The 27,332-nt window shown below is 51.3% G+C and overlaps 1 protein-coding gene across 1 annotated transcript in view; it reads left to right on the forward strand.

The window, feature by feature from the left end:
* Window positions 1–27,332, forward strand: part of ZNF407 (zinc finger protein 407) — a 339,799-nt gene that overhangs the window by 209,337 nt on the left and 103,130 nt on the right. Inside the window, exons 5-7 of the mRNA XM_055126093.1 lie at window positions 13,289–13,455; window positions 16,753–16,836; window positions 25,330–25,450. Of these exons, the coding sequence (XP_054982068.1) occupies window positions 13,289–13,455; window positions 16,753–16,836; window positions 25,330–25,450 (372 nt within the window). The remainder of the gene's footprint in view (window positions 1–13,288; window positions 13,456–16,752; window positions 16,837–25,329; window positions 25,451–27,332) is intronic.

Raw genomic sequence — 27,332 nt, forward strand, 5'->3', positions numbered from 1 at the left:
GGGCAAGAGAAGGTGGGTGCAGGGGTGAGGCCCTTGGCTTCCCACACGCCCCCCGACCCCGATACGGTCTCAAAGGGGATCCCTGAGCACAGAGCCAGCAGTCAGGCCTGCGCCTGCTGGGTGCGGCACCCCAGCCCTACACGTCCAGGAAAGAAGAGGAAGAAGATGAAGAAAGTGAAGAAGGGCAGTGCTCACAGACCAAGGGCAGTTTGCATCTCTGGAGAGAGGCCAAGGCAGGCTGTGGGCCGGGGCGCCAGGGAGCCAGCCACCGGGTAGTTCCCGCTTCCCCCTCACACAGGGAGACGCCGCAGCGCTGGGCCTGGCTGTTAGGGCACAGTCCCTGCACAGAGCGTCTGTCCCGCAGTCGGTCCTTCTCAACGGTCCCTCTTTACTTTCTTCCTTCGGCGCCAGTTCTGCCTCCCCGGCTAATCCATGGCCAGATTGTGTAAGCTTAGGCAAACTTTCGGATCCAGGCTGAGGACTTGTTTACTTGATAGCAATTAAAATGTGCTAATATTTTCGGATTTCTTATTCCCCAGAGGAGATTTTCCTAATTATCTTTCTCCTGGGCTTGTGTCGTAAGCATTTTGTTCTCTCTCTCCCGTGTCCACATGGCTTGGTCTGTATTCCTTAGTACTCCTGTGTACACTTGCTCTGAAGAGTTGTGGATACCAGCTACCAGTATAAGCTTATCGTATAAAATCTAACAATATTTAGAGATTACCGGGCTGCTCTCTGGATATTCCCTAGGCAGGAAGGCAAATGCCTCCCCTCCCCTCTCCCCTCCCCTCCTCTCCCCTCCCTTCCCCTTCCCTCCCCTCCCCTCCACTCCCTTCCCCTCCCCTCTCATTTGGATCTTAAATCAGCTTTTTCTGTGTGACATTAAGTAGATTCCATGGAGTGCCTCATCCATGTCTCCTGGACCCTAGATGTTTCCTTTAATTGTCTCTTATTGCTGGGTTGTCCCGACCTCTCAGTCTTAGTGGCCACTGTCAGTGCAGGCACCCTGCAGGGAGCAGCCTCCTTCTCTGGCCTGCCGTTGCCTCTGCACTCCTGCTCTCACGCTCCTGGTTCTGCTGTGTTGCAAAGTGCGGCCGAGCAGCGTGTTGAGTTCGGATGTGCGTTCTGGTGATCTGTCCTCCTGGCCTAGACAAACGAGAGCATGGAGAGTCGCGGCGGGTGCGAGGATCGGCCTCCCACCAGCCCTGGTGTTCTCGCCCCTTCCCGGCCTGGGCGCGGCTCTCTCCGGGGGCCGCTGTCTCCTGGGGACATTGTGCCGCGCCTGTTCCCAGCGACGGGGCGTTTAACTGAAACCAGGACTTCAGGGGGTCCCGGCGGGTGTGCTGACTGCAGTGCTGAAGGGGCTGCCACCTCCTTCCTGCCGAGGTGCCACCAGGCCGTGTCCTGCCCAGCCTTGGCCGTGGGGGATGCCATGGCCGAGGACGTTCCTTGCCACGTTCGGAGCCGTTGGTGATATTAGTAGCATGAAATGATGAAATGGTCTCGGTGTTTTTTTGACACTCTGCTTCCTGCCCCGACTGCTTAGGTGCCGTGGACGGTCAGGAGACACTTCAGTCACCGGAGAGGCCGTGGGATCGTTCAGGCTTCCTGGGAATGTGCCCGAGAGAAAATCCCACCCGCCTGCCCACCAGGTGTGACGCAGGTGCTGACTTTGGTGGCAGATGAGCTTCAATTCGGATGAGCACTCGAGCTTAATGTAGAGAACCAGTGACAGTGGGGCAGGGGTCGTGGGTCTTTACAGAGGTCTGGCCGCTGTCCCGCGTCCTGGGAGGTCTCCGGCCCCTCACCCCGCAGCCGCCCTCGGAGGGCGCAGCCCGTCTTCCCGCGGGTCTGCCAACGCCCCGGCGTCTCCCTGCGAGCAGCGGGCTGGGCTGCCGGGTGAAGTTCCTCAGTACAGATTCCCGCTGTCCTTTCTCTCTAACCCCGAGGGGGGGTGGCCCGAAACGCCCACGGGGTGCAGATGTGGGTGCACCGGGGCCACGCAGGCACCCTGCCCTGAGCGGTGCCCTGGCCCGGAGCCCTTCACGTCCTGTGGAGAAGCTCTCTTGAACTGTGCTCTTAACAAAGGATGGCTCCTGTGCAGGTGTCGGAGCTGTGGCTCCCATCCCGCGTGGGCGGGACCCCCAGGCTGTCTTCTCCGTGGTGCCCACTTCCTGCTCGTGCGCGGGCGCATCCTGGCATCCTGTCGCGGGCAGCCTGCTGCCCCAGGCCCCGTGCAGCTCTCGGCCTGCTCTGGGCTCTGGATGTGGCAGAAAGCAGGCAGGCAAGTGTGCCGCTGGCGTGAGCTGGCCTGGTCTGTGCGGTGAGGTCCAGATGCAGTCAGCCCTGCTGGCCTGGGGGCAGCGAGTGCGCAGAGCCGGGGCGGGGGCTGGGGAGGGAAATCCAGGCAGAGGAACACACCGCCAGGCGCCCAGGCCCGGGTGGGAGGGAGCCTGATGTCACCGGCTGGCCTTTGTGTAGTACAGGACGGCGGCTTGGCGACAGCCAGGCTGAGGGTCACAGCGAGGCCTGTCTCACTCACTGCCGTGGGGGTGGGCACAGGATGGGCTTGACGGTGGTCCTGACTCGGAGGGGCCCTGCGGTTCGCCCAGGCTCTGGACGGAGGGGCACGGTGTGGGTGCGGGAAGGGTCTGACCAAGGTCGGGGGCACCAGGGAGAATCACGTTGGGTCTCACGCAGGACAGAGCCACTGGCCCCAGGTCTGGGAAACGGGGAGCTGGCTCCAGGCTCGTCGCTCGGGAGAAGCCCATTAGCTCTGGCGTTTGGGACCCCGCAGGTGGCGCCTACGGACAGCAGGCCCCTCGGGGCGTGAGTGGTCAGGAGGAGACTTAGGGACCCCGGGGCCCAGCCTCAGCCCGAGGAGCCCACGGGCGTCTGACGCAGCTCCCAGGCTGTCCAGTTGGGCTGGGGGCCCCGGTGTGAGCACGGCCAGTGACACGGGCCCCTGGGGCGGGCGCCCCTGAGGGACAGACCCTCACTGCATCCATCCCGAGCCCCCCAGGCCGGCGGCTCTCAGGGAGGGGCGGCAGCTGCCAGGGACTCGGCTTTGTTTTCTCTTTCTCAGGAAGCCTCAGCCAGCAAAGCTCTTTGACTTCAATTTTATTATTTCCCCGCCTATAATTGAAAAAGTCTTTTTGGTTGTTAACCTCATTTTGATAGCTTCAGTTAATCCTGTCTTGTAGCGTCCCTAACACTATGGTTGTGCCAAGTAGAAATGCATTTTATCACTGCACCCTTCCAGTTGTTCCTGCTTATGCACTTAATTATATTAGAGCGAAATTCAGTTTAATATTTTGAATGCTGGAAGGTATATAATAAATGATAATGTTATTCCACATAGTGTTTTGTTTGAGGTGTTGAAGATTTGAAGAATTAGTATAAATGATCTATATGCACTGTTTATCCGTGCCTGTCTGAGTTTATCCCTTCAGAGCACTGTGGAATATATGAGCAGTAGGCGAGAACTGCAGACCTGTCTGTGGGCAGAGCCCCGAGCCGCCGCTGTCCGGTTCTCCCCAGTAACGCCTTGTCCTGGAAGGGAGCCGGACTGGCGCGTGGGCCTGCTGTGGTCTGTCTCGGGGCTGGGGCTTCGGGGAGTGGGGATGGGCCTGGCCTGGGGCCCACGGTTCTGCAGCTCTGAGCAGGTGTCCCCAGCGCCAGCTGGTCCTTCCTCCAGGAGAGAGGAACAAGTGAAACCCAGGGGTCTCTGTCAGAGTATGGGGGTTCGAACGAGGGGGGGCCCGGAGCCAACCCTGGTCTCCACGTGGACATGGTCTGTGGAGCACACCGCCCGTCCCAGTGATGCCCCAGTGCCCAGTGCCGGACATTCGCCCTGCAAGGGGACTGTAACTGCTGCTCTCTGCACGGAGGTCTCAGAAAGGGTCAATTTCGCACTGAACTCTCAGATTCCAGGGCAATACATCTCAGGCCTTCCCGCTAATCTTACCTTGAGCTCAAATGGTTCTCTAGATCATCCTGACACGCCGGAAGGCCGAGATGATGACAGAGGCCAAGACAATGAAATACCTAAGTTAGGAAAGAGCCGGCTTTCCTGCTCAGCAAATCCCGTCTCCTCAGAGCTCCGGCCACTCACATGCCTGTTATATTCAGATTTCCAGAAACTCCTTTTCCGCAGGACCTGTCGGCTCCACTCTGCACACAGCCTGTCTGCTATGTGTAACGCGTGGGCCCATGGACATGCCCAGCTGCGCTCGGCAGAGAGGAAGCACACGATTCCTTCCTCACGGAGGGTGAGCGGAAGCGCATCTGATGGAAGTATGATTTCATTCATTTCAGCTTAACCTCTGTATTGTCGATTCCTGCATCAAGTCACATTCTGATACAGCGGTCCAGTCGGCCTGCTGGGTCAGATACTGGCTCGTGACCTCGGTCAGGTGCAGCTGGACACTGACTCTGGGCGGCCACGGTGCCTTTGTTTGATTAATCTGTCGAGAAAACTGCTCCTAATCTGCCCTTCTTCCTCGGTCATCTTACAGATTGCTGGGGAGTTGGGGCAGGCAGGGGTTTCTGGGAGAATTTCCAGTAGGAAGCCGAGGCTCCCTAAAGGTGGCTTTAAGTGGTGGTGAGATAATAGATACTCTTACACATTCCTGTTTGTGGAACACCAGTGGTGCAGGCATTAGTGCAGAGAGCTGTTCTGTGCTCAGTAGTTTATACACTGGCGTGACTGTGCACACGAGGGTGAAGCAGAGAGCACGGCAAGCTACCGGGAGTTTCCCGCCCGCACGGCAGAGCCTGGCAAGCTACGCCCAATACAGTAACAAGTCTCACGATGGAGATGTTATTGGTGCTCACTCGAGCAAGTTGATGAGCAACGGGATGACAGCGACAGTGACTGAAGCCCAGAGATGCTGCCAAAGGCCAGACATTTTGAACCGCCTTTCCTGAGCTCCACGAGTATCTGCTTCCTAAATACCCTCTCAGAGCCCATGGCCTGCGAGGACCCAGCCAATTATGTTCATGTAAAATTATCGGCCTTTGTAGCAAAAGGGGACTGGATCATCTATTCTGTGCAGATGAGGGATGTCCTTTTATAATGAACATTGTCCCAGTCAGATGCCATCCCAGTGATGTTCAGGAAACATTTTCTTGGCCTAATATTACAACACTAAAGACCCAACTCTGATGGCTACAAATTCTGAATGGATTCACTTGACGAATTGGATTGGGACTATCGTTTATCCTGGGATGGAAGTTTTCATTAGTATTCAGCATCATTAGTTTATGTATTTAATTTCAGTGTTGAAATTTATTTGGGGTGAGGTGTTTGAGCCACACCCGTGCTGTAAGGGGTAATCTCTGTGGGGCTGTATCCGTAGTACAGTGGGTAGAGTTTGGCCCCTGGCACCCAGAGCCCTGCCAGGAGTGATTTCTAGGCACAGAGCCAGGAGTGAGTCTTGAGCGTTACCAGGTGTGGCTCCAAAATTTGTAAAGACTAAACTAAGCTCTGTGCTCTGGGGACTGTCTCCATGCCAGGGATCGAACCAAGCTTGGCTGCAGGCAGTGACTCCCTGAGCCCTTCATGTGAACGTGCAGGGGATTGGCTCTCTCACTCGCAGGCTCAATAGACTTTGCTTTTGTTAGCGCTTTTATTCCGCGGTCCTTGTTTTGGTCTTACTGGTAAGACTGATCTGACTCGCTTTGCTACGGCACCTGTTTCACTGCCCACAATCCGCTGTCTGTGAACTTGGTCCTAGCCGAGCTGTGATCTGCATCGACCAGCTGGTGACTCGCAGACTGTGCTGTGGCTGTTCTCCACTGTCATCCCCAGGATGGGGTCTGCAAGGCCGGGCTCTGGCTGCGTCACAGACAACAGGTTCCGTTCCCGTGTGGTTTTTCGGATCATGCGTTCCTCAGCCAGGTGTGAATCCTCTGCTAACTCCCTGGTAGGGAAGTTGTGTACACTGGTGGGCTTTGCCCGACTTGCCCGGATTTGGCCTGGGCGCATGTGTCCTATTGATTCTTGGCTTTATTTTATTGTGGACACTCATGAAGTATAAAGCTACACCTCCTTAGATATTCATGCTCAAATGAATCATGAAAAGCAAGCCCTAAAGAGTAAGGAGGGGGGGAGAAACGAATAATGCGCTATGATTTCTTCTGTTGCCGCAAAACCAAATGCCTCCACCGGTGGTCAGAGAGTTTAGGCCGACTGTTTAAATCAGGCACCTTTCTCTCCTCCAAGGCCCCGGCGGCGGGTCACACTCGCCCCCTCCCCTGCCCCTGCCCGGCTCGTGCCCCCCCTCTTCCTGCTCCATCTCAAGTCCTCCCAGCCACCCCAGCCTTGGCTCCCCGGGTCACTTCACGTGTTGACGCCAGAGCGTAAGAGCAGTGGCTCTTGCAGGGCCGGGGCTTCCTTAACACACATTGCGGGGCCGGCATTGTGCGGGGCCGTATTCCCAAAGACCGACACACTGTGGTGGTCTTACGTTGCCGTTATTCACTGGCACTGGTGGCCACTGGATCTCAGACCCCTTTGCGGTTAACTTCTGTGTATTTTAGGGTCCACATCTGTGTACTTAGGGGTTCATTGCTAGTCACACGATAGGTTTGGATACATATTTTTAAAAAGTTGACCAATTGATAAGAGACGTGAAACTACTAGAATTTTAAGATTATTAGAATTGCTGTGAACTTCTAAAGATTGAATCAAGGCATTTGGGATGATAGAGTAGATGCATTTTGTCTCTTTAGCTCAAATTATTTATATCAGTAATTAAAATTTTTTCCTATATATTCCTTAAGCAGCAATATTAGTCCTTTATTTGTAATTGCTGTCTTAACCGTCGTTACATGAATCCACTGTTTTCTTACCTAACCCGAAGCGATAAAATTTCATTTAGGCCAGAATAGAGGGTTGTGGCAATTTAATATATGTCTTGTTCTTCAGGACGTGACTTCTCTGGTTGGTTAAAATTGTTTCAACTTTCCAAGCCCTGCAGCTCTGCCATACACTTGAAAGGCGGTAGTTTGAAGGGAATGGGTCTCACATGCGCCGTAATTCCTTCCACCTGCCCGCCTCCTGCTGGCGCTTTCATCCCTGCAGGCAGCCTGGCCGAGTTCACAGCTGAAGCGGCTCCTCAAGCCCTCACGCGGGGCCGCCTGGACCTTTGTTTGCAGCCGCCTGTGACTGGGGTCCCTACACCATCCCGATAGACCTGGGTGTTGGGGAGCGGGCGGGGGCGGGGGCAGGGACCTTCTCAGCTGGGGTGGACACTCTGCAGAGTCCAGGCCGCTGCCTGGTTCCGTAAATAAGTTTCCTCTCACACGCCCACATACGCAGTCCCCTTTGCTGAGACTGTCCCATTATTCTGGTGCTTCCACTGCAGAGTCAGGCCCAGCCCAGAGGCCTCGGGGCCACCATGGTCAGGCCTTGCCCAGAGGCCTCGGGGCCACCACGGGTGTCTGCTCTGAACCCTGGGCTCAGCACGCTGGGCCCTCGGCCGTGATGCCGCTCGACATGGGGGCTGGGGGCCGGCCAGCTCCTCTGACCACAGCGTCAGACACTTGGGCAGACTGGCTGTCGACTGACCATACTTTGAAGGTGACTTCAAGCCTCGGAGGGTGTCGCTCCTGCTCCCCAGTGGCGTCCCGTGGAGTCCTTCCTGGTTCCCCAGCTGGGACATAGGTTCCACAGCTTTGGGGACCCGAATGATGGCCTGGCGTCCTACAGGGCCGGAGGAGCAGCACAGCGGGCAGGGTGCCTGCCTTGGGCGCAGACCCGGGCTGGGCTCCCAGCACTGCCCGGTGTGGCCCTCCAGTGTACAGGCAGCGGGCGTCAGCGTGAGGGAGGTGAGTCTCTCCAGTGTACAGGCAGCGGGCGTCAGCGTGAGGGAGGTGAGTCTCTCCAGCCAGTTGTCAAAGCCCCGAGCGGGAGCTGTCGGGACTGTCCGGGCCAGCTGTGCGTCTGTGGAGACGCAGCGCTCAAACGGTGATTGTCTGGTGTCCTGGTGACTCCTTGCAGGAGATCCTCAGCCTGTCTTGATGATCGGGAGCAGGCCCCCCTCTGAGCTTAGTCTGGGTGACCTAGATATCGGTGCTTCCAGGAACCATTTCTGGTTCCAGGATAGAGCCTCTCCAGGTCGGGCTTCCGTGTGGTTTTATGCACGTATACACGCGCACATCACTTTACGGGCAAGATTGCCCCCGAGACTCTGGCTGTTGACTGTCACTTTACCTTTTTGATGACAAGATGCAGAGAACATAGAAATTTTTATTTTCTACTCAGTTTAAAGTTGCATTTTTTTTTTAAATCAAACATGAGAGTCTCCTGGAATCTCACAGAAGTGAAATGAGCGGGATGGCTCTGTTGTGACCCGGGCAAGTTGCTGCCGAGTCGGAACCTGGTTTTTGTAGTGACTAGTGACGCGGGCTGGAGCCTCCTGGGGCCCAGGTATCTGGAACTGCCCAGCTTGCTTTGTTCGCCTCTGAGCTGCTTTCGAGCCAGAGGTCTCATGAGTTAATCGGGCTTTGCTCTTCGCCGATGGCCTTCAGATGCCTCTTCATGGCACTGCTTTGTTCAGGAAAGTGATTATCATTTTTGCCGCCCTACTTCATGTATTCGCCCTACTGGGCAGAGACTCCACTAGAGTCTATTTTCGTCCCATCTCGGTGTGACATTATGGGATTATTAGATTACAGTCATCTCAGACAGAATGCTGCTGCTGCACGGAGTGTAGTACTTGGGGAGCTCCGAAGTCGCCAGAGCCGATTCAGTGAGTCCGTTCGACTGTTTGGTCAGCTTCGTCCACACCGTGCTTTGTGTGCCCAGCTCTGTATTCCGTGTTTATTGATAGAGAACCAAAATGCATCATTTATTTTTGCTGTGTTTAGTTTTACAGCAATAATTTTGGAACAGTTAACACCCTTGTTTCTGTTTTGAGAGATAATAGCTGTATGATTGTTTAATATTTTGACAAAATTTAGCCGACTGCTTTGTTAAGTCTCCTTTCTGGCACACTGACTCTCACTCATTGCTGTGATTTTTGCAGTTGTGGGCATTTACGGTTTATTCACTTGACAAGGCTGGGTTCAGACTGTCGCTTAGGGCTGATAAGACAGTTCCTGATGGTTTAATTAAAATACTCAATTTCAATCGTGAGACATTTCATGAACAATGATGATACTTGGTCAGGTGTTCATACGTGACCGTGTTTATTTAAGGTTCCTTTTCAAAACGTGCAAGCCAGCGGCGGGTCACACTCGCCCCCTCCCCTGCCCCTGACCGTATTACTGTATTATATTCAAACTATTCCAGCTCCGGGTCACACTCAGAATACGGGTACTCAGTGCCTGCCGGCTCGCTCTTGATGCAGACAGCGTCACTCCGTGGTGCCAGGCGTCACTTGCCGCGGCACCTCAGAGGTCTAGACTCTCGGATACTTTTATCAGTATGGTTAGGTGCCGTTCTGCCCTAATTTCTTTGTTTTCAGGCAGTTACATTTCTGAGAGTGTTTGACCTATGCTAACAAATGCTGCCCTGGGTGGTTCATTTGAACTGCATTAAAATATTCCACTTTATGATTAAACTCATTATTTATCTATTCCCCAGCCGATACTGATGGATATTTAAGATTTATTTAATTTTATTGGTAAGACATTATTTAACACGTTCCTACTTGCCTCAGAATTTCTTACGGTGTACATTCCGACCAGTGTTTCGTGGGAGAGAAGGTAAGGACGAGATATCTACAGCTTTACAGTGCTGCTAATTGTATTATATTTCAAACTATCTTGCATCAGAGACATTAGAAGAGGATATAAAAATATAGTGATACCTCTTGCTAAATTTTAAAGATTATTAATAAGGCACTAAAATATTTAAATATCCTTACCTTCATACAGAAGTGGGATAAGTGAGACTTTTATTATGTTGCTAATAAATGAAATGATAATCCCCATAACAGGATCTCAAATGTTTGAGTGACATTTCGAAGTCCAGTCTGGAGAGGAGCATCCCGGTCGTCCTCTCACCTTGGGGTGTTCCGGACAGGCACGGCCCGGACGAACTCAGAACACAACTTAGATATTCTGACACAAAGTGTCCGCCCTCCAGGCATTCAAAAGGCGACAGTTGCGCTAACAAGGCAGCGGGTTAATCAGGAATCTCCTTTCCCGCACGGAGCCTCGTGACGCCCGTGGACTCCCCAGCTCTGCTCCTCTGTGTGGCAGTGAGAGTTCTGTGGCGTCTCTCCCCGGAGGTTGGGGTCTGGAGAGGGTTTCGGTCTTGGGTGAGTCCCCCAGAGCCCGAGAGTTGGAGCGGTGGAGGGTGTGCCGAGAACAGCTGGAGAGGGCTGCACCCAGGCGGGGGCTGCACCCAGGCGGGGGGGGGGGGGGGTGCTGCCCGGGCCCTGGAGCCCTCTTGCTAAGTCCCTGCTGAAACGGCTCTTACCCGCTCGGACCCAGCCCCCGTGTGGTCGGGGGACGAGGCTGTTGCTCTCCGGCCGCCCCGCCGGCCCTGCCTCGCTCTGCTCTGCCCTGCGCTGGCCTCTTCTCTGTTCCCGTGAGACCTGTGGCCACCACGGGGCCCCGCAGTGGCCCCAGGAACGGGCGCTCGCTCCCACTGCTCTCCTGGCGGCCTGCCGCGCCCAGTCGGGTTCACGCGAGCTGGAAGGGCTCTGTGTCCCCGCGGAGAGACCTTCTCGTGGGCACGTTTGCAGAAGTCGCCACCGTGCTTTATCGTGGCATTTGTGAGATTCGTCCTTTGAAGGAAGAAGCCGAAGGAGGAGTCAGCTCCGGGGCCGCCGCGGGGCAGGTGCAGCTGGGGCCCGCGCCTGCGGCTGCTTCTCCCCTGGCGCGCAGAGGGCGGGGCCTCGCTCTCTGCACCCCCCGCAGCCGCACATTGTTTTGTTGCTGTTGTTGTTGTTGTCGTCCTTGTCTCTTCTTCCCCCTCAATTTCTTTTATTTTTAAAAAATTTTTTATTAGTGAATCACTGTGACGTACAATTACAAACGTACGAACTTTCGTGTTTGCATTTCAGTCACACGGTGATCGTTTACATGCCTCCACCAGTGCCCACTCTCCTCCACCAGTGTTCCCAGTATCCCCCCACCCGCCTCTGCGGCAGGGCAGCTGCACTTTGGATGCAGCCAGGCACAGGTCGCCGTGTTGGCCGGAGCCCTGCTGCGTGGGCGGTGCTCTAGGCTCCCTGTCAGCCCCTCTGGGAAGCCTCTCCCGCGCCCCTGCAGCGGCCGACATGTCCCCCAGCAGTGGGAGCCCTGGCCTTGGCTTTCCTGGGAGGGCGCCGCGCGCTGGCCCTTGGCTCTCGCCCAACGTCCTGTTGGCCTGCACTGCCCACCCCGAGGGGTGGGCCCGCGCTGCTGCTCTCCTGAGGACGCCCTTGGGGGGCCCAGCAGACCTTCACCTGCACGGTCCTGTTTTGGGTTCTCTCCTCAGCCCAGCGCCCGAACTCTTGTCATGGGGCTGTGAAACACGTGGGGGTTTGCTGAAAGTCAGCCGTGCCTTGGTTCTTTGTTCTCTGGCTTTTGTCGCTTCTTGACAGACACTAAGCTCCAGCTGAACATTTTTATTACATATGAATAATAGAGTACATATATTGAGACGTCATAGATGTAATTTTGTTAAATGTACATCACAGTGGATTTAAAAATGAGAGATTTATTTTGCCATTCATAAAGTTGTAATGCAGTCCGGAGGAACTATTTGTTAAAAGATAGCATCTACATAAGCTCCTTATTTATTTCTTGTAGGAGAAGGTTAGATTCACAATAAATACATGGAGAAATAAGTAGATAGGGGAATCTGTCTTGGAAATAAGATCCCTGTCATGGTTTTGAGATGTTAAATGCATGAAGACCTGCCAAAGAGATATACAGACATGATTTTTTTTACAGTGTATTTCAAAGTATTTAGTTGCATTTGTCATTCTCTAATACCAGTAAGCAATGATCAAATAATACCGTGATTTCAGTTAGTGTGTATCAATGGGTTTGAATGGTGCTTCTGCATATATATAATACAGATCTAGGAATTGAGAATTTGTATTCTCTGTGACATTTCTTAAATATTCAGCAGTTTTCCCTTGCATTGCCCTTTCGAGCTAATGTTAGGAAAATAGCTACATATAACAGGGGTAACTTCGGAATCTCATTCATGAGGATTTGCAAGTCTGGAGGATTAATTTGTTAGTGTGATCCGCAATAGCCCCAGATGGGAAAGTTATTGGTGCTCGGGGCTCCTTCCTCTGGGGCTGCGGAAGTGTGTCGAGTCGTGAGTAAAACTTAGAAGCGATGCCCTCTCTCTCCGTCTCCTATTTATGTCACAATTCCAAAAAGACCGTGCTGCTATTTCTGCACTGCCGCCTGTTCTGATAGTCAGAGGGCGTATTCTCTCCCTCTGCCGCTCAAAGTACTGAGTAGACCAAAATTTTGAATATTGGGTTTCAACTTGCCATTTCTTTGACTGTGCCTTATCCTGGATCAATTTGTTGGGCACTGTTGGTGACAGGTCGTGTTTTAAATTAAATAGCAGAAAAAAAAACCCGAGTTGTGGATGATTTTATGAAGGCACATTGGAAGGGGCAGAGACCCGCCCGCGGAAGTGGGGCTGTTTGTTTACTTGCCTTTAATGGCTTCATCGCCGGAGGCCCAGGACACGTCCAGCCCGCGCTGTGGGCCGGTGCCGTGTGGCGTGACTGCTGATTTGCTGCTCGCGTTTTGTTGCTCATACAGGGAAGGAATTGGATTTTACTTTGTTCAGGCTTGATTTATAAAAAGTTATTGCTGTAATCTCATTCTGATTCTTGCACAGAAACTTGGGCGTGCTCCCCTGCGCGAGCACAGGAGACGGCCGTGCTCAGGAAATGCCTCTGGCGGCCGCCTTTTCTCTGGGGGGCCGGGCCCAGCGGGCCTGGCCGGGCTGGCGCGGGGCTGTCTGACTAGTTTAGTATGGATCGCTTTTCATTTAGCCCGCGCTGACAGCGCATGGCCTGGATAAGTGGCGTCGGCCTGTACAGGTGAAATCTATTCTCACATTTGCCTCAGGGGTGACTGGACTGTAACAGAATTTTTCAAACCCGTTGGGCCCAACCGCAAAGCAGAGAATGAATGGCTGAAGTGCCAGGCCTGGACAGAAAAATCAATGCCTGCTTATACAGACATGACAGACCGGGCTTGCAGCTCTCCTCAGCCCGCGGTGCCTCCCGCGCGCGCAGGGCCCGGCCGGCTCCTGCCCGGGGCCTGGGGGGCTCCGAGCCCGGCACTCACCGCCTCTCTCCTCCTTCCGCAGGAAATTTACATGCCACTTATGTGACCGAAGCTTCACCGAGAAGTGGGCCCTGAACAACCACATGAAACTGCACACGGGAGAGAAGCCGTTCAAGTGCACGTGGCCCACGTGCCACTACTCCTTCCTCACGGCCTCGGCCATGAAGGACCACTACAGGACCCACACAGGTGTGCCGCCAGGAGGGCCCGGGGGGCGGCCAGCTCGGGGGCGTTCTGTGGCGGGCCCCCTGCCCTTGTCTCGGCCTTGCTGACACTCAGCTCGCCCGTGAGGTCGTTTGAACACGTGTGCCTGTAAGCCAGACGCGTGTCCTCGTCAGAACTACACTCACAGGTGGCTCTCTGCATCGACATGTACTTGCTCCAAAGGGCCCTCGCAGCGGTGTCTTGCTCGAAGCCATGGGCCACACCGGGTCTCTGCAGAGAACATGCCACCCACCCCGTGCTGGCGGCTTCCCGGCAGGGCCGAGGCTCTGGGTGCCGGGGGACACTTAGTCACCATGCGGAAAGTACCACACAGGGCCATCCATAGATTTAGCTACTGCATTTTTTTTAACATAATTTTATGTTTTAAAACTGTAGCACTACCCTGCACTGTCCTCCCGTTGTTCATCAATTTGCTCAAGCGGGCACCAGTAATGTCTCCACTGTGAGACTTGTTACAAATAAAAACTTACCTCACAGCAAGCCACTGGAAGGACTCTCTGGCCTCCGGGTGATTGTTAGTGAAAGCCGTACCCAGGCGCGCCCTGGGCAGGAACCGGACCCTCGCCCGGCGCCTCCTCCCTCGCGTTCTGACGGGCTTCGGTGCTCTAGGTCCCGGGCCTCGTGGGCGGCCACCAGGCCCCTCCCATCTCTCCAGCCATCACGCCAGGAGCCACTTGGTATTTTTGTGATTTTCTTTCTCTTTACACCTCGCAGAAAGTATTTTGTTTCAAGGGGAAAAAAATAATACATTTTAATCAGCATTCCCAGATGTTCGTCTGATTGCCAAGCCTCCTATATTATTGTTAGAAATTATAGGTTAAAAGTTCCTCTGAAGCAGGTTGTGGGGAGCCCAGGCCTCCTTAGCTCCGTGACAAGGGCGTTGACGATTTAAGGTCTCCAGCCTGCCCTGAGAGATCACTTATATCGAACAGCAGATGAAAAGCCAGTGCAGATGTAATTTATCGTCGGCGTTTCCTTCTAAAGAATAATTGTGGAGACTTGGCTGGATCAATAATATGGATTTTTGTTGTTAGGTCTTGTAGTCTGCACCATAATGAGAGATAGGGGACAGTGGCTGTTTTCTAATAGAAAATAAAGGATAGGTTTCCATGTCTTTCTATATTCGAATGCAAAATGGCACACTTGAAACTAATTCAAGTTGTTAAGTCTCCTGCCTCTGCTAGCTTATGAATATGGTGTGCAAAATGAATCCCCTTTCAATTGACAAAATATTACAGTTACTTTTTTCCCAAATATTTTTCCTTGAAAATACTGTTGCCCACTATCCACCCCCATCTCCTAAAAAAAAAAAAAGGCAAGTGAAAATTGAATTTAGAATGAAAAACAAATCAAGCCACCAAGGTAAAGGTGACATACACTGCTAACATCCTAAATAAAATCCCGCACATCAGAAGCAGCCAAGGTCACAGCTGTATGTAGAACCGCACCACATGGAAAATCAGGACTTCCATATTCATGCCTGCTTCGCCCTGTTGCCCAGAGTGGAGCTGAGGGCCCTGCGGCCTTTGCGCCCGTGGCTGGAGGGGACGGGGCCCTGCGGGGCCTCTTCCTCCCTGAGGGTTTCTGTTTCATCGGGAAGGGAGTAGAGCTCAGAAAACGTCCTGCACTGGAGACAGGAGGCCAGGAGGCAGACTGAATGCAAAGGCCATGGCCGTTCCCGCTTCCGCTCCGTGGCCAGGGGGTGGCCAGGGGCTGGCCGGCCCATGCAGAGGGCAGCTGTCTACACGGCCCCAGACCCAAGACGGCGTCGAGAGGTTTTTTCCTTCAACATACACTAGTATGTTAAAATTAACGAGCAAATTATCTTTGGGGATTAAAAAAAAGTGTCATTTAATAGCGAATACAGCTAGTTAGAAAGATTTATACTTTGAATTGATTAAATAATGAAATGAGTGATTATAATTAAACTATATTCTTCAAAACCCATCCACTCAAATGTTCTTTTCAATTTTGAAACAGTGCTGCTGAGGGATAAGCCCAGCCCCCAGCTGAAAGGAAGAGGGGAGAGATACCAAGTGCAGCTTTGTTTTATAAATAATACCAGAGCACTGTGACACGGCAGCGCGGGTGCGGCAGCCAGAGTCCGGGGAGGCCCCTCCCTCCGCACACGCCTTCACCGAGACACGCTCCTGCTGCCGCCCTCTGCCGCTGCCCTCGCCCTGGCCGGCCGGAGGGGCCCCGAGCCACTTCCAGAGTGCTCTGGTCCCTTTCCGCTGTGAGCGCGATGTCAGAGCAAGGCAGGTTGACCTGGGCAGGACAGTAACTAGCGAGCCTCGCGGGGGCGCCGGACAGGGACGTGGGCAGAGCAGGAGCCGACGAGGCCGGTTATTCTGGGAAGGCGGCTTTGTTCCGAGGCTAGCCCTTCTTCTCTCCGGTGCTCCCTCCCGAGCCTTCTGGGACAGGCGTCTCACCAGCACGCGTCACCCGGACAGGCTGCTCCGGATGGATTGCACGAATAAACTACAGGGCAGAATGTTTGCGGGCGGGAAAGTGCCAGCAAAATAGGCATTTACATGCTCGTACCCACTACTGGAGCTGCCAGATCTGTCTGCAGTTGTTGCCGAGCTCCCAGTCCAGATACACTGGAGATGAATAATAGGTGGTTTCTGAATAATTTTGCTAGCAGTCCCCAGACTTCCTTTTTTAAGCTGTGGAAATTTGAGAAACAAACAACACTGAATTGCTCTTGCTACTGAGTAATGTAGATTTTATTGTTACTCGGGATCTTCAGTATGTTCGGGGAGGCCATTTAATTCATATTATTAAGTGGGAAGTTATTAAAGGCCCAGGTAGAGTCGGTGTCCTTCAGCTGTTAGAAAATTCAATATATTTTATTTAAGCAGAATCATATATAGTATATATTAACTATTCCAAGCAATCTTTACTCAGCTCAGAAAGGCCAGATGTATGGGAATTGTAAAAAATCAGGATATGCATAAAAACTGTTCAAGTGCATAAAGCAGCCCCATCTGGAAGACATCTACCAGAAATGAAGTTGTACAAAACCATTCCATTGATAATAAAGCTAATTTTTATGGGTCTGACAAGTATGTAATTATGTTCAGTGGTGCTTTTCAGATTTTATCACAGTCAATAAACCGCAGTGGTAATTCCATTCCCATTTGACATATTTACATGGAAACATTTGATTGGAGGAATTAGTAACCCTGAAAGCCTTGATAGATATGTTTTAATGATCTGTGACCTCCGCAGTCCCTCATCTGTTTATTGTTGCAACAGGCGAGAAGTCGTTCCTGTGTGACCTGTGCGGCTTTGCGGGCGGGACCCGGCACGCCCTCACCAAGCACCGGCGGCAACACACAGGTGAGTGCGGGGCCCGTGGGGTGCGGGGCAGGGCGGCCCCTGGGAAGTGCCCTCGAGTGGCCCTGTTGGCGTCCCTCTCCCCCTCCATCACCCTGGGGGTGCCTGTGGTGGACAGGAGCCTGGCCTGAGAAATGCACAGGCATCGGCCCCTCTTCTCTGGCCAGACGTGGACGGGGCCCTCAGCAGCACTGCCGCAGCCTCTCCCACCTCCAGTGTCCCCTCACCCACAGTCACGCCTCCTCACTCCCTCCCAAGGGGAAGGGCCGGCCCAGTGCTGTCTGCGTTGTAGAGAGAGTGAGGACCAGCAAATGGCACGCATTTTGTTTTCCACGTTGTGCATTCTCGGCATTGCAACAAAATTCAGTGTGTTCCTGGTTTGGAAACACACAGTTGTAAAGGCTTACACACAAAAATTGATGACCAACCTGGCATATGGTTGTGGATTTTATCAGTAATTAATAATTCTAAATTGCACGTGCCTGGGACAGTGCTGATTTATGGTGTTGCGCTTGTAATTATTACTAGATCCCTTCGACTCTCAAAAGTATCCTCGTTAAGATGATTAATCACGTGGCAGCATCCCCCATCTCTGTTGGTTGGGGCCTCCTGGCAGCCCACAGAATGCTTGAGTTTGGAGTTAGCCTCAAGATGGCAGAGCACTATCCTCAGAGAGCGGCTTTGGTTTGTGCGTTCTGACGCCCTGTGCCCAGCAGTCGGCTGCAGGGAGCTTAGTGGCCATTCCAGTGTGTCCGGGGTGGCTGGAAAGTGAGCTCTTCCCTTTCAGTCATGCGGACAGGATTCAGAATTCTGGTTGGGATTGAGTTATCAGAGAGAAATTGTCAGTGTTTGGGTTGGAGGGTGTTTGCCTTGCACGCGGCTGACCCAGGTTCAATCCCCGGCATCCCATAGGGCCCCCCAGTTACCACCAGGAGTAATTCCTGAGTGCAGAGCTAGGAGTAACCACTGAGCATCACTCGGTGGGACCCTCCCCCCGCAAAAAAAAAAAATTTTTCAGTGTTTCATGTGATATTGTAAGTCCATACAGCTTTCGGAGCAGAAAGCGCCCTCTGAAGCGTGAGGCCACGTCCCAGAGCCCGCCCGCCAGGCCAGGTCCTCCCGGGTCCAGCTGCGAGAGACCTCGGAGACTGGCCCCGCCTTCTCCAGCCTTGAGTGGTAGGGGCCCGTCAGGAAGCATGTGGTCTGATTCCTCCTGGTGCCGGAGTCGTGGCCCCTTGGGTGTGGCAGTGGCCCACGGCTCCCGTGCTGGCCGAGGGGCCAGGGAGGCTCCCGGGCCAGTGTGTCTCGGCGGGAGAGTGACGCTGAGATCATGGCGTTCACAGGTGATCGATCATGAAGCCCGCAGCGAGCAGGGCACAACTTTATATTTTATGTCAGGTCCAGAGGCTCCTTATTACTTTGCTATTAACTTTATACCATATAGGACAATGTCTCACAGACAGAGGCATCCATCTTTTTGGCATTTATCTGCCTCTGTGGCACAAATCAAACACGATTCTTTAATACCAAAGTCAGTTCTTGAGACTGTTTGCTTCAGCCAAACAGCTTAGTACAACTCGGTCTAGGCTGTAGCTTTTATGCCGGATTTATCATATTTAAGTCACCCTCCACTCTTCTATTTCAAGGCCAGACTTGCGTGGTGCATTTGAAATCTGTATTTCTCAGATGCATTCCCCTTTGACACGGTTTACCTTTTTACCACCCAGTGCCCACGCAGATTACAATCAGCTTGGAAAGGGATAGGTATCAAAAGTGTTCCAAATGGCGTAAATAATTCCCCACTGCAATATAGACTGTCTAGGGGGCTGACACGGAACATCTTCCATTCCGAGATTTACTTTTATCACCTGTCAGAGACCCTTGATTCAAGGGCACGGGAGCAAATCCTCACGTGGAGCTGAAGAGTCTCGACCGCCTTAATGACCAGCAGCCCGCCCGGAGGGGTGGAGGAGTTGAGTTTCCGGGAGAGGCGTTCGCCCGGCTGAAGGATCGTTGGCACGCAGAGGACACTGCTCCACGCAGACACCGTCGCTGCCCCTTCTCCGGCTCCCTGTCACTTTCACCTCGGAATATTTCTTCATGACTAGTGTAGCCAGGGCTGTCGCTCATGCAGAAAGTCTGAAGAGCACCACGGTGTAAAGTGATGTGTACTGCACCGGCATGGACGGGAAAAACAGGAGGGAAGGACGTTTTCTGTTTGTTCTGCCTTTTCAGTGACGTACCCAAGGAGGCCTCCGTGCCAACGGGGCACACAGCTCAGGGCTGGCTCAGCTCTGCCGAGGCTCCGTTTGTCTCCGAATAAAGACTTTTAGCGTGATGAGAGATTCAGGCAGTGATCGGTGTTTAGTCTGTCAGAATGTTTTCTTCATTGGTATATATGCCTTCGATGGTAGGATCTTTTCATTTTAATTACTTACTAAATCTTAACAATCTGAAACCGTTACTTAAATTTTGTGATCAACTGGGAATTGAGTTTATGCATCTCACTTTAAAACAAACAAGAAACCGCTTGCATAATTCTAAAGTTTATTTTTATGAAGAAATTCCCTGAAGAAATCTATTGTTCTGGATTAAAGAAAAAATGCTGACTAATATATTCAAATAATAGCGGTGAATGTGTGTGGTGGAACCATGAGTCATAAGTGAAGTGACATGCTCAGGTCAGGGGCAGCTGCATCCGTCTGTAAAGCACAGGGCCCCGCCGGCCCTGAACCCGGGCACGCTCGCCGCCTTCTCCTTGCTTTAACACAGTGCTCCCGCCAAACAGATCGTGCCAGTGGCATAGCTTTCCCCTGTCAAATCTGTAATTCAAAAATTTTCTATGAATTATCCAGTATTATCCAGTTTACTCTATAATATCGTCAAGTTCAATATAAAATGGCAGTTTGTGGCTTATTACAAAATAATGCCAGCTTACCAGGAACGTCAGATTCCTAGAATTGTAGAGAACATAAACAACAGAATAACATTGTGGGTTTAAAATTTCAGTTGTATCATGTAAAAATGCCATAAGTGTAAATGAAATAGATTGTTGCAACATGCTCGAGAGTGCTTCTGTGAGCCTTGAGCCAAACAGTGAACTCTGAGGCACTGAGACTACCTTGAACTTGAACCACTGATGTGGGCAAGGGATTGATAATGTGTGCCTTTCCCTCCCTCCATATTTCTGCCAAATCCAGGAGAAATGGGTAGATGTAATTAAAATATCTAACACGCCATTAGAATATACAACTTAGCAGTGAGTTAGAAGAAAGCAAACACATTTTCAGTCAGGTTAAGTAGATTGAGGATATTTCAGAATACATTTATGAATTAGTTTAATAAAAAAGTTGAAATGCTAGGTCACTTAGAATCATCACTTAGATTCATTAAAAGTTGAAGTTCTCTCTCCTAACTTATAATTTCGGCACTGCTGCAATAATCACAATAGTATTTTTGTTGATGTAAATATACACGTGTAATTTCTCAGTTTTTAATTTCAAAGCTCCCAGAAGAAAGCGATGCAGAGTCTCTTGCCTTCGAGTCTGGCTGTCTTCACTGGGGCCCCTCGGAGGGGGTGGGTTGAGTTTCCCTCCCCACCCCGAGCAGAGCCCCGGCAGCTGAAAACCTCCAGAACCCAGCCACAACCATGCTCAAAGCCCCTCTCCACATGTTCAGACTTGCCTCACGCATGAAGGAACAGGCAGAAGAACACAGGACCCAGGCTGAGGTCTCCAAGCCTGCTTGTATCAGTATTTGGCCTCCTCCACCCAGATCCCCCATTTTCCCAGTAGCTAGGCAGTCATACCCAGAAACTGCCCCAAGCTCCGTGTAATCCCATCAATGGCCAAGATCCAGAGACTATAAAACCAAGCTCCCGGACCTCTTATAGCCTAGTTCTCCCTCTCAGAGAACCTGGCAAAGTACTGAGAGCATCCTGTCCGCACAGCAGAGCCTGGTAAGCTCTCTGTGGCGTATTGATATGCCAAATACAGTAACAATGATGGATCTCATTCCACTGACCCTGAAACAGCCTCCAGTGCGGCAGCGCTGGGAAGAACGAGTAAAGAGAGGCTGCTAAAATCTCAGGGCTAGGACGAATGGAGATGTTACTGATACCCACTAGCAAATCGATGATCAACGGGGTGACAATGATACAGTGATACAGTGAATTTCTCAGTTGTTCTGAGCACAGTGCAATATTTAGAAAAGCATCTGAACAGTGTGTAACACCTCTACGATGGGGACTTCAAGGCAGTGCCCAGGGAGATTGAAGAAGGAAGGAAGGCCTCCTAAACAGTGTGATGGTTTTCACGAATTGGAAGGCTCTGATGTGTGTTTCACATCTTCTCACGTTCATTACTTTAGATTCAATGACACAAGATTTGTTTCCAAAGAAACTGATATGATGAATTAAAAGTTCACTAGGCTTTGTATTAAAATACAAAGCTTTGTATTAAAATACAAAGCCTAAAAGAGCCAAAAAACTGTAGTAGAGAGGAAGAAACATTGAGGGCTTAACCTGCTCACTCGAGGCTGCGACGATGCTACTGCACCTGGGAAGATGGACACGGCCATGGCTGGGACCAGGGACCAGGCCCAGGGACCAGGCCCAGGGAGGAGAAGGAAATTTTATATTTTGAATATGTAGTGCTGGAAAAACTGGTTATTCAAAACTGGTTATCCAGCAAAACTCATTCCATTTATAAAAGTGAACTAAAAGGATTCATTTTGTAAATATATGATTGATGCTTGTGATCATGGATGATCAGGTTTCTTCTGTTCCATACCAAAAGTCTGATTCATACATGGAAGAAGTCATAATTTGAAAAAGTATAACTTGATGTATTGAAAATTTTATAATTTATCTTCAAAAGAGCACTTAGAAAATGAAGATAGTCTATGGAGTGGAAGATAATTACTAAATCAAATCTTTGAAGGATTTGTTTCTGAATTGTCCTTTTAAAAACACACTTTTAGGAAGACAACCAGGCAGCTAACAGGGGGCCGACAGTCTGAGCCAGCCCTCCGTCAGAAACATAAATGGGGGCAAATCAGCTCACGAAACGACCCTTCGTATTGCGTGCGGTGGTGATTCGTAGCGCTGGTCGCGCTCGTGCTCGCGAGGGCCCTTCCCCTGCGTGCAGCCAGACCAGCTTCAATCCCCGGCACGCCGTGCGCTCCCCTCCGCACCCTCCCCCTCGCCGGGAGGGACCCTGGGCACAGCGCACTCTTCTCTAAGGCCACTCGCATGTTCCTGGAAGGAATCTTATAGGTGACACCTTTAAGTTCGCTAATCATACGAAGTCATTAACTCACTTCTGTCTGCCCTGCCTGTTTGGTTCTGGTTCCGGGGGTCTGGGTGAGAAGTGCTCCCCAGCTTCTTTGCGGAAGAGTCTCCTTGAAGCTGCAGTGCCAAGGTTCAGAACCGGCTCCTGCCACTCTGCCGGGTTCTTTGCCTGAGTCTGTCACCTCTGCCGCTTCCCCTGTGGGTGCCTTCCTGCTCTTGCTGAGTATTTCTGAGAGGTAAAATATGGCAGAGCTGAGCTGGGCTTGAGTCCATCCAGCTTTTGAAACTTCACTAGATTGTAGACCAGGTAGCGTCGCCATCAGGTGATGTTTATGTATCCAGTTAAATGCTGCTGCAGGTAAGTTACTGGGTAGGGCCAGACACAGGCCCCGGGAAAGTGGGGCACATTTCTACCCGCTCCACTTCCAGGACAGGTGGAGTTTTGTTCCCACCTGAAGGGATGCTGAGGAAGTCCGTTCAGCCTTCCGTTACTGAGCAAGTCAGCCCCCCTCACAGCGATAGCGAGAACCCTGGCCCAGCTGTGAAAGCCAGGCGCCCCGGATTCAGAGTCTCAGAGCCCGGGCATCTGCCGAGGAGACTTGCGGCATTCCAGAGCCGGGCCCGGGAAGGACGGACCCAGGCTTCTTTGGCTAATTCCCGCCTCATGGAATCTTAGCGCAAACCACACACACGGTTCTGAGTTTCCTGGTGACCTTTTAAAAAACGGAAAATGTACCAGGAGAAACAAGGCCAAATAGAGATCTAACCAACAATACCCAAACCATTACCGTATGGACGTGAATTCCATACCAGGTGATCAGTGTTGTTGTCAATGTTCCATGTGAATTGGGGGCAGGCGGGCGGGGCTTGTCTGTGTGGGGGCAGCTGTGCTCGCCTCTGTGCTCTCTCCCTGCTACCCAGGAGGGCTTTGTCTGTAATTAGGGGTGATAACATGTACACTGTAAAATAGATTCAAATGTACCAAAGGCCGTCATAACTTTTCATTCAAATTTATATTAATGTTAAGTAGCTGTATGTTCAACAGTGGTACACCGTAGTGTAGGAGAACATGGGGTTTGTCCTTTCAGCCTCACTGCAGGGAACTCAGTTTACCTTAGAGCAGTGTCCTTTCTGTGTGGACACAGGAAGACAGTTAATATTATGCTTTGTAACTTGGGAGCTGATTGACCCCAATAATATTTACTCCCGGGCATCTGCTTTCTCGACTCAGTTGCCCTTAGTTCCTAGCACCCCAAAAGCAGGGTCCCAACAAGGGACAGAATGGACCCAGGGCAAGCTGTGCGCTACCCTAACATCGAAATGGGCCAGGCCAAAGCACCACAGTACTCAACTATAAGTTGAGAGCATGGTCATAGACAAATGTTGTCATGATCCAAGAGTAACGACGAGACTAAGACCCTGCTGGGGTGAGGAAGACTGACCTGGCCTGAGGACTGTGGTCTGGATTAGATAGTGAATGTCCTCAGGAAGAACCAAACTTTAAGTCTGATATATCTCTTACTGCGCTCATACAGAATGACATTGCTAGAAATATTAGAAGTAATTTTACTACAACTAATTAAGTGGATTACTAGCTGAGGAAAGAAGAAAGTGACACACCCTGGATGGGATCCCACCCTTGAGTGGATCTCCTAGTAATCTAGAGTGATCTCCTTAGATGAGATTTTGTTAATCTCCTGGAGGAGTGCCCTTACCCCTCTGTTGATTTGTTAATGTTCAGCCCACCTTTGTGTCACCACCCTGTGTGATTGCTGTATAAACTAAGACTGTAGGAGAAGTAGGGGAGAAGACACAGCAGCAGAGCTCAGAGAGAGAATCAGGGAGTCATCGGAGCCAGAAGCAGGGGCAAGAAGGAGCACAAAGTGAGTCAGAAGTAAGAGTCAGAGTCAGAAGTGAGATTGAGTGGGGCTCCAGAGAGAAGCAGGAGAGAGAGATCAGAAGAAGAGAGATCAGAAGAGACCAGAGGAGAGACGACAGACAGAGGTCGGAAGAGATCAGAGCAGAGACTACAGAGACAGAGACAGAGAGACAGAGACAGACAGAAGAGAGCACAACAGCACACAGAAGCAGAGCACAAGGAGGAGCCATCCCAATCCGGTCCATACACAGCGGCTTGAGAGCACTGAACTCGAGCGGAGAGAGAGAGAGAGAGAGAGAGAGAGAGAGAGAGAGAGAGAGAGAGAGAGAGAGAGAGAGAGAGAGAGAGAGAGAGAGAGAGAGAGAGAGAGAGAGAGAGAGAGAGAGAGAGAGAGAGAGAGAGAGAGAGAGAGAGAGAGAGAGAGAGAGAGAGAGAGAGAGAGAGAGAGAGAGAGAGAAGAGAGAGAGAGAGAGAGAGAGAGAGAGAGAGAGAGAGAGAGAGAGAGAGAGAGAGAGAGAGAGAGAGAGAGAGAGAGAGAGAGAGAGAGAGCCGCCCCGAGAGCCTGCGAACAACACACACACACATCACCCCTCCCGCGCGCTCTCGTTTGTATTTTTCTTCTACCATAGTCTTTCACTAGGAGTAGAAGATCATTTTTCTTTTCTTCTCTTCTTTGGCCACACTCAGTGCTCAGGGGCACTGTGTGGGAAGGTGTCTCTGACCATCCACTCATATCTCCGTGGGTGTACCTGACTGTCCCACGCTGTGTGTCTCTGGGGGGTTGTATCTGATTCGCCTGCACAGGCAAGATAAACTAAAAGTGCTCTTCAGTGTTACCTTAAGTATTTCTCGGAAGTCTGTACCTTTTACTGGGTAAATTCTCATTTTCTTTCCTGGAACAGTCTTGAATTGATGACCATTTTTATATATTTTATTATTCTCTTCATAGTCTCTCTATGATTTCAATAAATTTTACTCTGTATTTGATGCTTAGCTTCATTTCATTTTCTCCCATGATTTTATAGTCACAAATTTTTATAATGGCTCCGCCTAACATGGTTTGTAAAACGATTTCAAGTACAGTGCTAAACAAAACCTATAATTTCGATTCCTGTGTATGTAGATTATGTTGTAGCCATAAAATGTACCTTTCCTCCAGCCCGCCCCGAGTCGGAGGGGGCTTCCCCCTGATGGCCTCGCTCCGAGTGCTCGGCCTCCTTTCTGAGTGCAGTCTTCGCGTTTGTTTCCAGCAGTTTCTTCTAGCAGGTGTCGCCTTGGGTTCGCGTGTTTGTGTCTGTTCTCGCTCAGCTCTTCTCGTCTCTTCCAGGGGAAAAGCCTTTCAAATGTGACGAGTGCAACTTCGCCTCCACCACGCAGTCGCACCTGACGCGGCACAAGCGCGTGCACACGGGGGAGAAGCCGTACCGCTGCCCGTGGTGCGACTACAGGTAGGCGCCTGCCCGCTCCAGGCCGCGTTTCACCACCTCTTCTCGGTCTGGAAACTGAGGTTCAATTCCAGGTGGATTTTCCCCGGCTCAGTGCCAGTCACCCAGCGCTGAGGAGGGAGGCTCCCACTCAGACGGCGGAGACACTGGGAGATGAGGGCGTCGTGTCCCTCCCATCCACCTCTCAGGCCAGTGTCTGAGTCACAGTCACCAGGCAGCAGCCCCAACGCCGAGGAGTGCAGGTGGCTCAGTGTCCAGTGCTCACGGCATCTCTGTGGGGATTCAGCTGGAACCCGGGTGCTCTGGGAGACGCCTCAGTGTGTGTTCGAGGCAGCTGGGGCCCTTCTCCCTGCACCCTCCCCCCCCTTCCCAGGGCCTCGAGACTGGTGGGGCGTTTCCGGAGCCGCCGTGTATGAAAGATTCACACAGGGCCCGGGAACCTGAAGCTTCGTGCAAAGATAGATTTCTGTCTCCCTGGCACGTAGCTGTGCATTCGGTAAATATATTGCCATAATCTCTAGTATTATCCTCATTATTGCATTAAGTTTTATGTTAAAGGTCATCTAATAGTACAGAGATATTACAGATATATTTCATTCATTAATTATTCATTCATTCAACACTTTATGAGCTCTTTCTTTTCTTACAGTGGGGTGGTGTTCTTGGGAATTTGGTGAAATGGAGATCCAGTTAGAGCTGGACATAGGCATTCTAAGATGTACATCATCTGGCTTCTTCAGAAGCTGAGCATCTCCCAGTGTTCTGTTCATTATTATTATTATTATTATCATTATTATTATTAAAGAGGTCATGCAGTAGCTTTCTTCTCTGTAACATACAGAAGAGCAATTAGGAAATTATAAAAATTTCCCTTAATTATCGCTCTTAGCTGCTAGGATTGTATTCCCCCTGCCTGTGTGCACTTCTGCGATTTGAGCTGTTTTGGATGTGTGTTGGGTGCCGCTTTCATTGTCAACATCATTTTTCACACCTAGAAAATCATCGCTACTTTTCTATTTTATTGATCTCACATTACTACAGATTTCAAGCTTGCTTTTAAGTAGAACTGTTATTTTGCACAAGATCATGTCCAGAATTTGATAGTTAAAAGCGTCATTCTTTCGAGAGCGTTTAAGTAAATACCAGTTCTTAGTTGAGAGTTTAAAATCTGGAAAGTTTTAGAGAAGTCCTTCGTGGCCAGGTCCCCGTCGGTGTGCCAGGCAGACCTTCCCTGGGCGAGGCGCTCTGGGGAGCTCGTGCATCGGCTCCTGTCCTGTTGGGGGGGTGGGCTGCAGCTGGCGACAGTGCTCAGTGAGATCAGGGCGCCCTGGGAGCTGCCTTCTCCGCCGTCAGTGTGGGGGTGAGGGCCTGCACCTGTGGGCGCTCTGTTCCCCGCCTGCCCACCCCGAGTGCCCCGGGCTCTGGCGTCTGTTCACCTGCATCTGTGACACACGGGAAGATTTGCCCCCAGGGTTTCGAAGTTGTAAAATATTTATTTCCTCCAAACCAGTCGGCAGATGACTGGCCAAGTTTCTTTGAGTTTCTGAATGGCTGGTTTGAAAAGCTCTCCTGCTGCAGCCTAATGTGAATGCTGAATTTCATGGCCTTCAGTTACGCTGATAAACAATCATTTTTAAATATTTAGGTCATTTTCAGAGTTTGTTACTGTTTTTATTTTTCCTGAAAGTGCTTTTGTCTAATTGCGTGTATAAATGCAGGATTCTTTAAAAAAGATACGTCTCAAGATACGATTTCAAGTTTCTGAGGATATTCTCCAAAGGCTATAGTTGTGTTTTTTTTTTTCCAGGTCAGTATTGTGTTTTAGGAAACTGCCTTTATATGCATAAAGTATTGCCAAGTATTCTGTTTCCTTGGCCGAGATTGC

Source organism: Sorex araneus, chromosome 2 (assembly GCF_027595985.1).
Source record: "Sorex araneus isolate mSorAra2 chromosome 2, mSorAra2.pri, whole genome shotgun sequence".
NCBI lineage: Eukaryota > Metazoa > Chordata > Mammalia > Eulipotyphla > Soricidae > Sorex > Sorex araneus.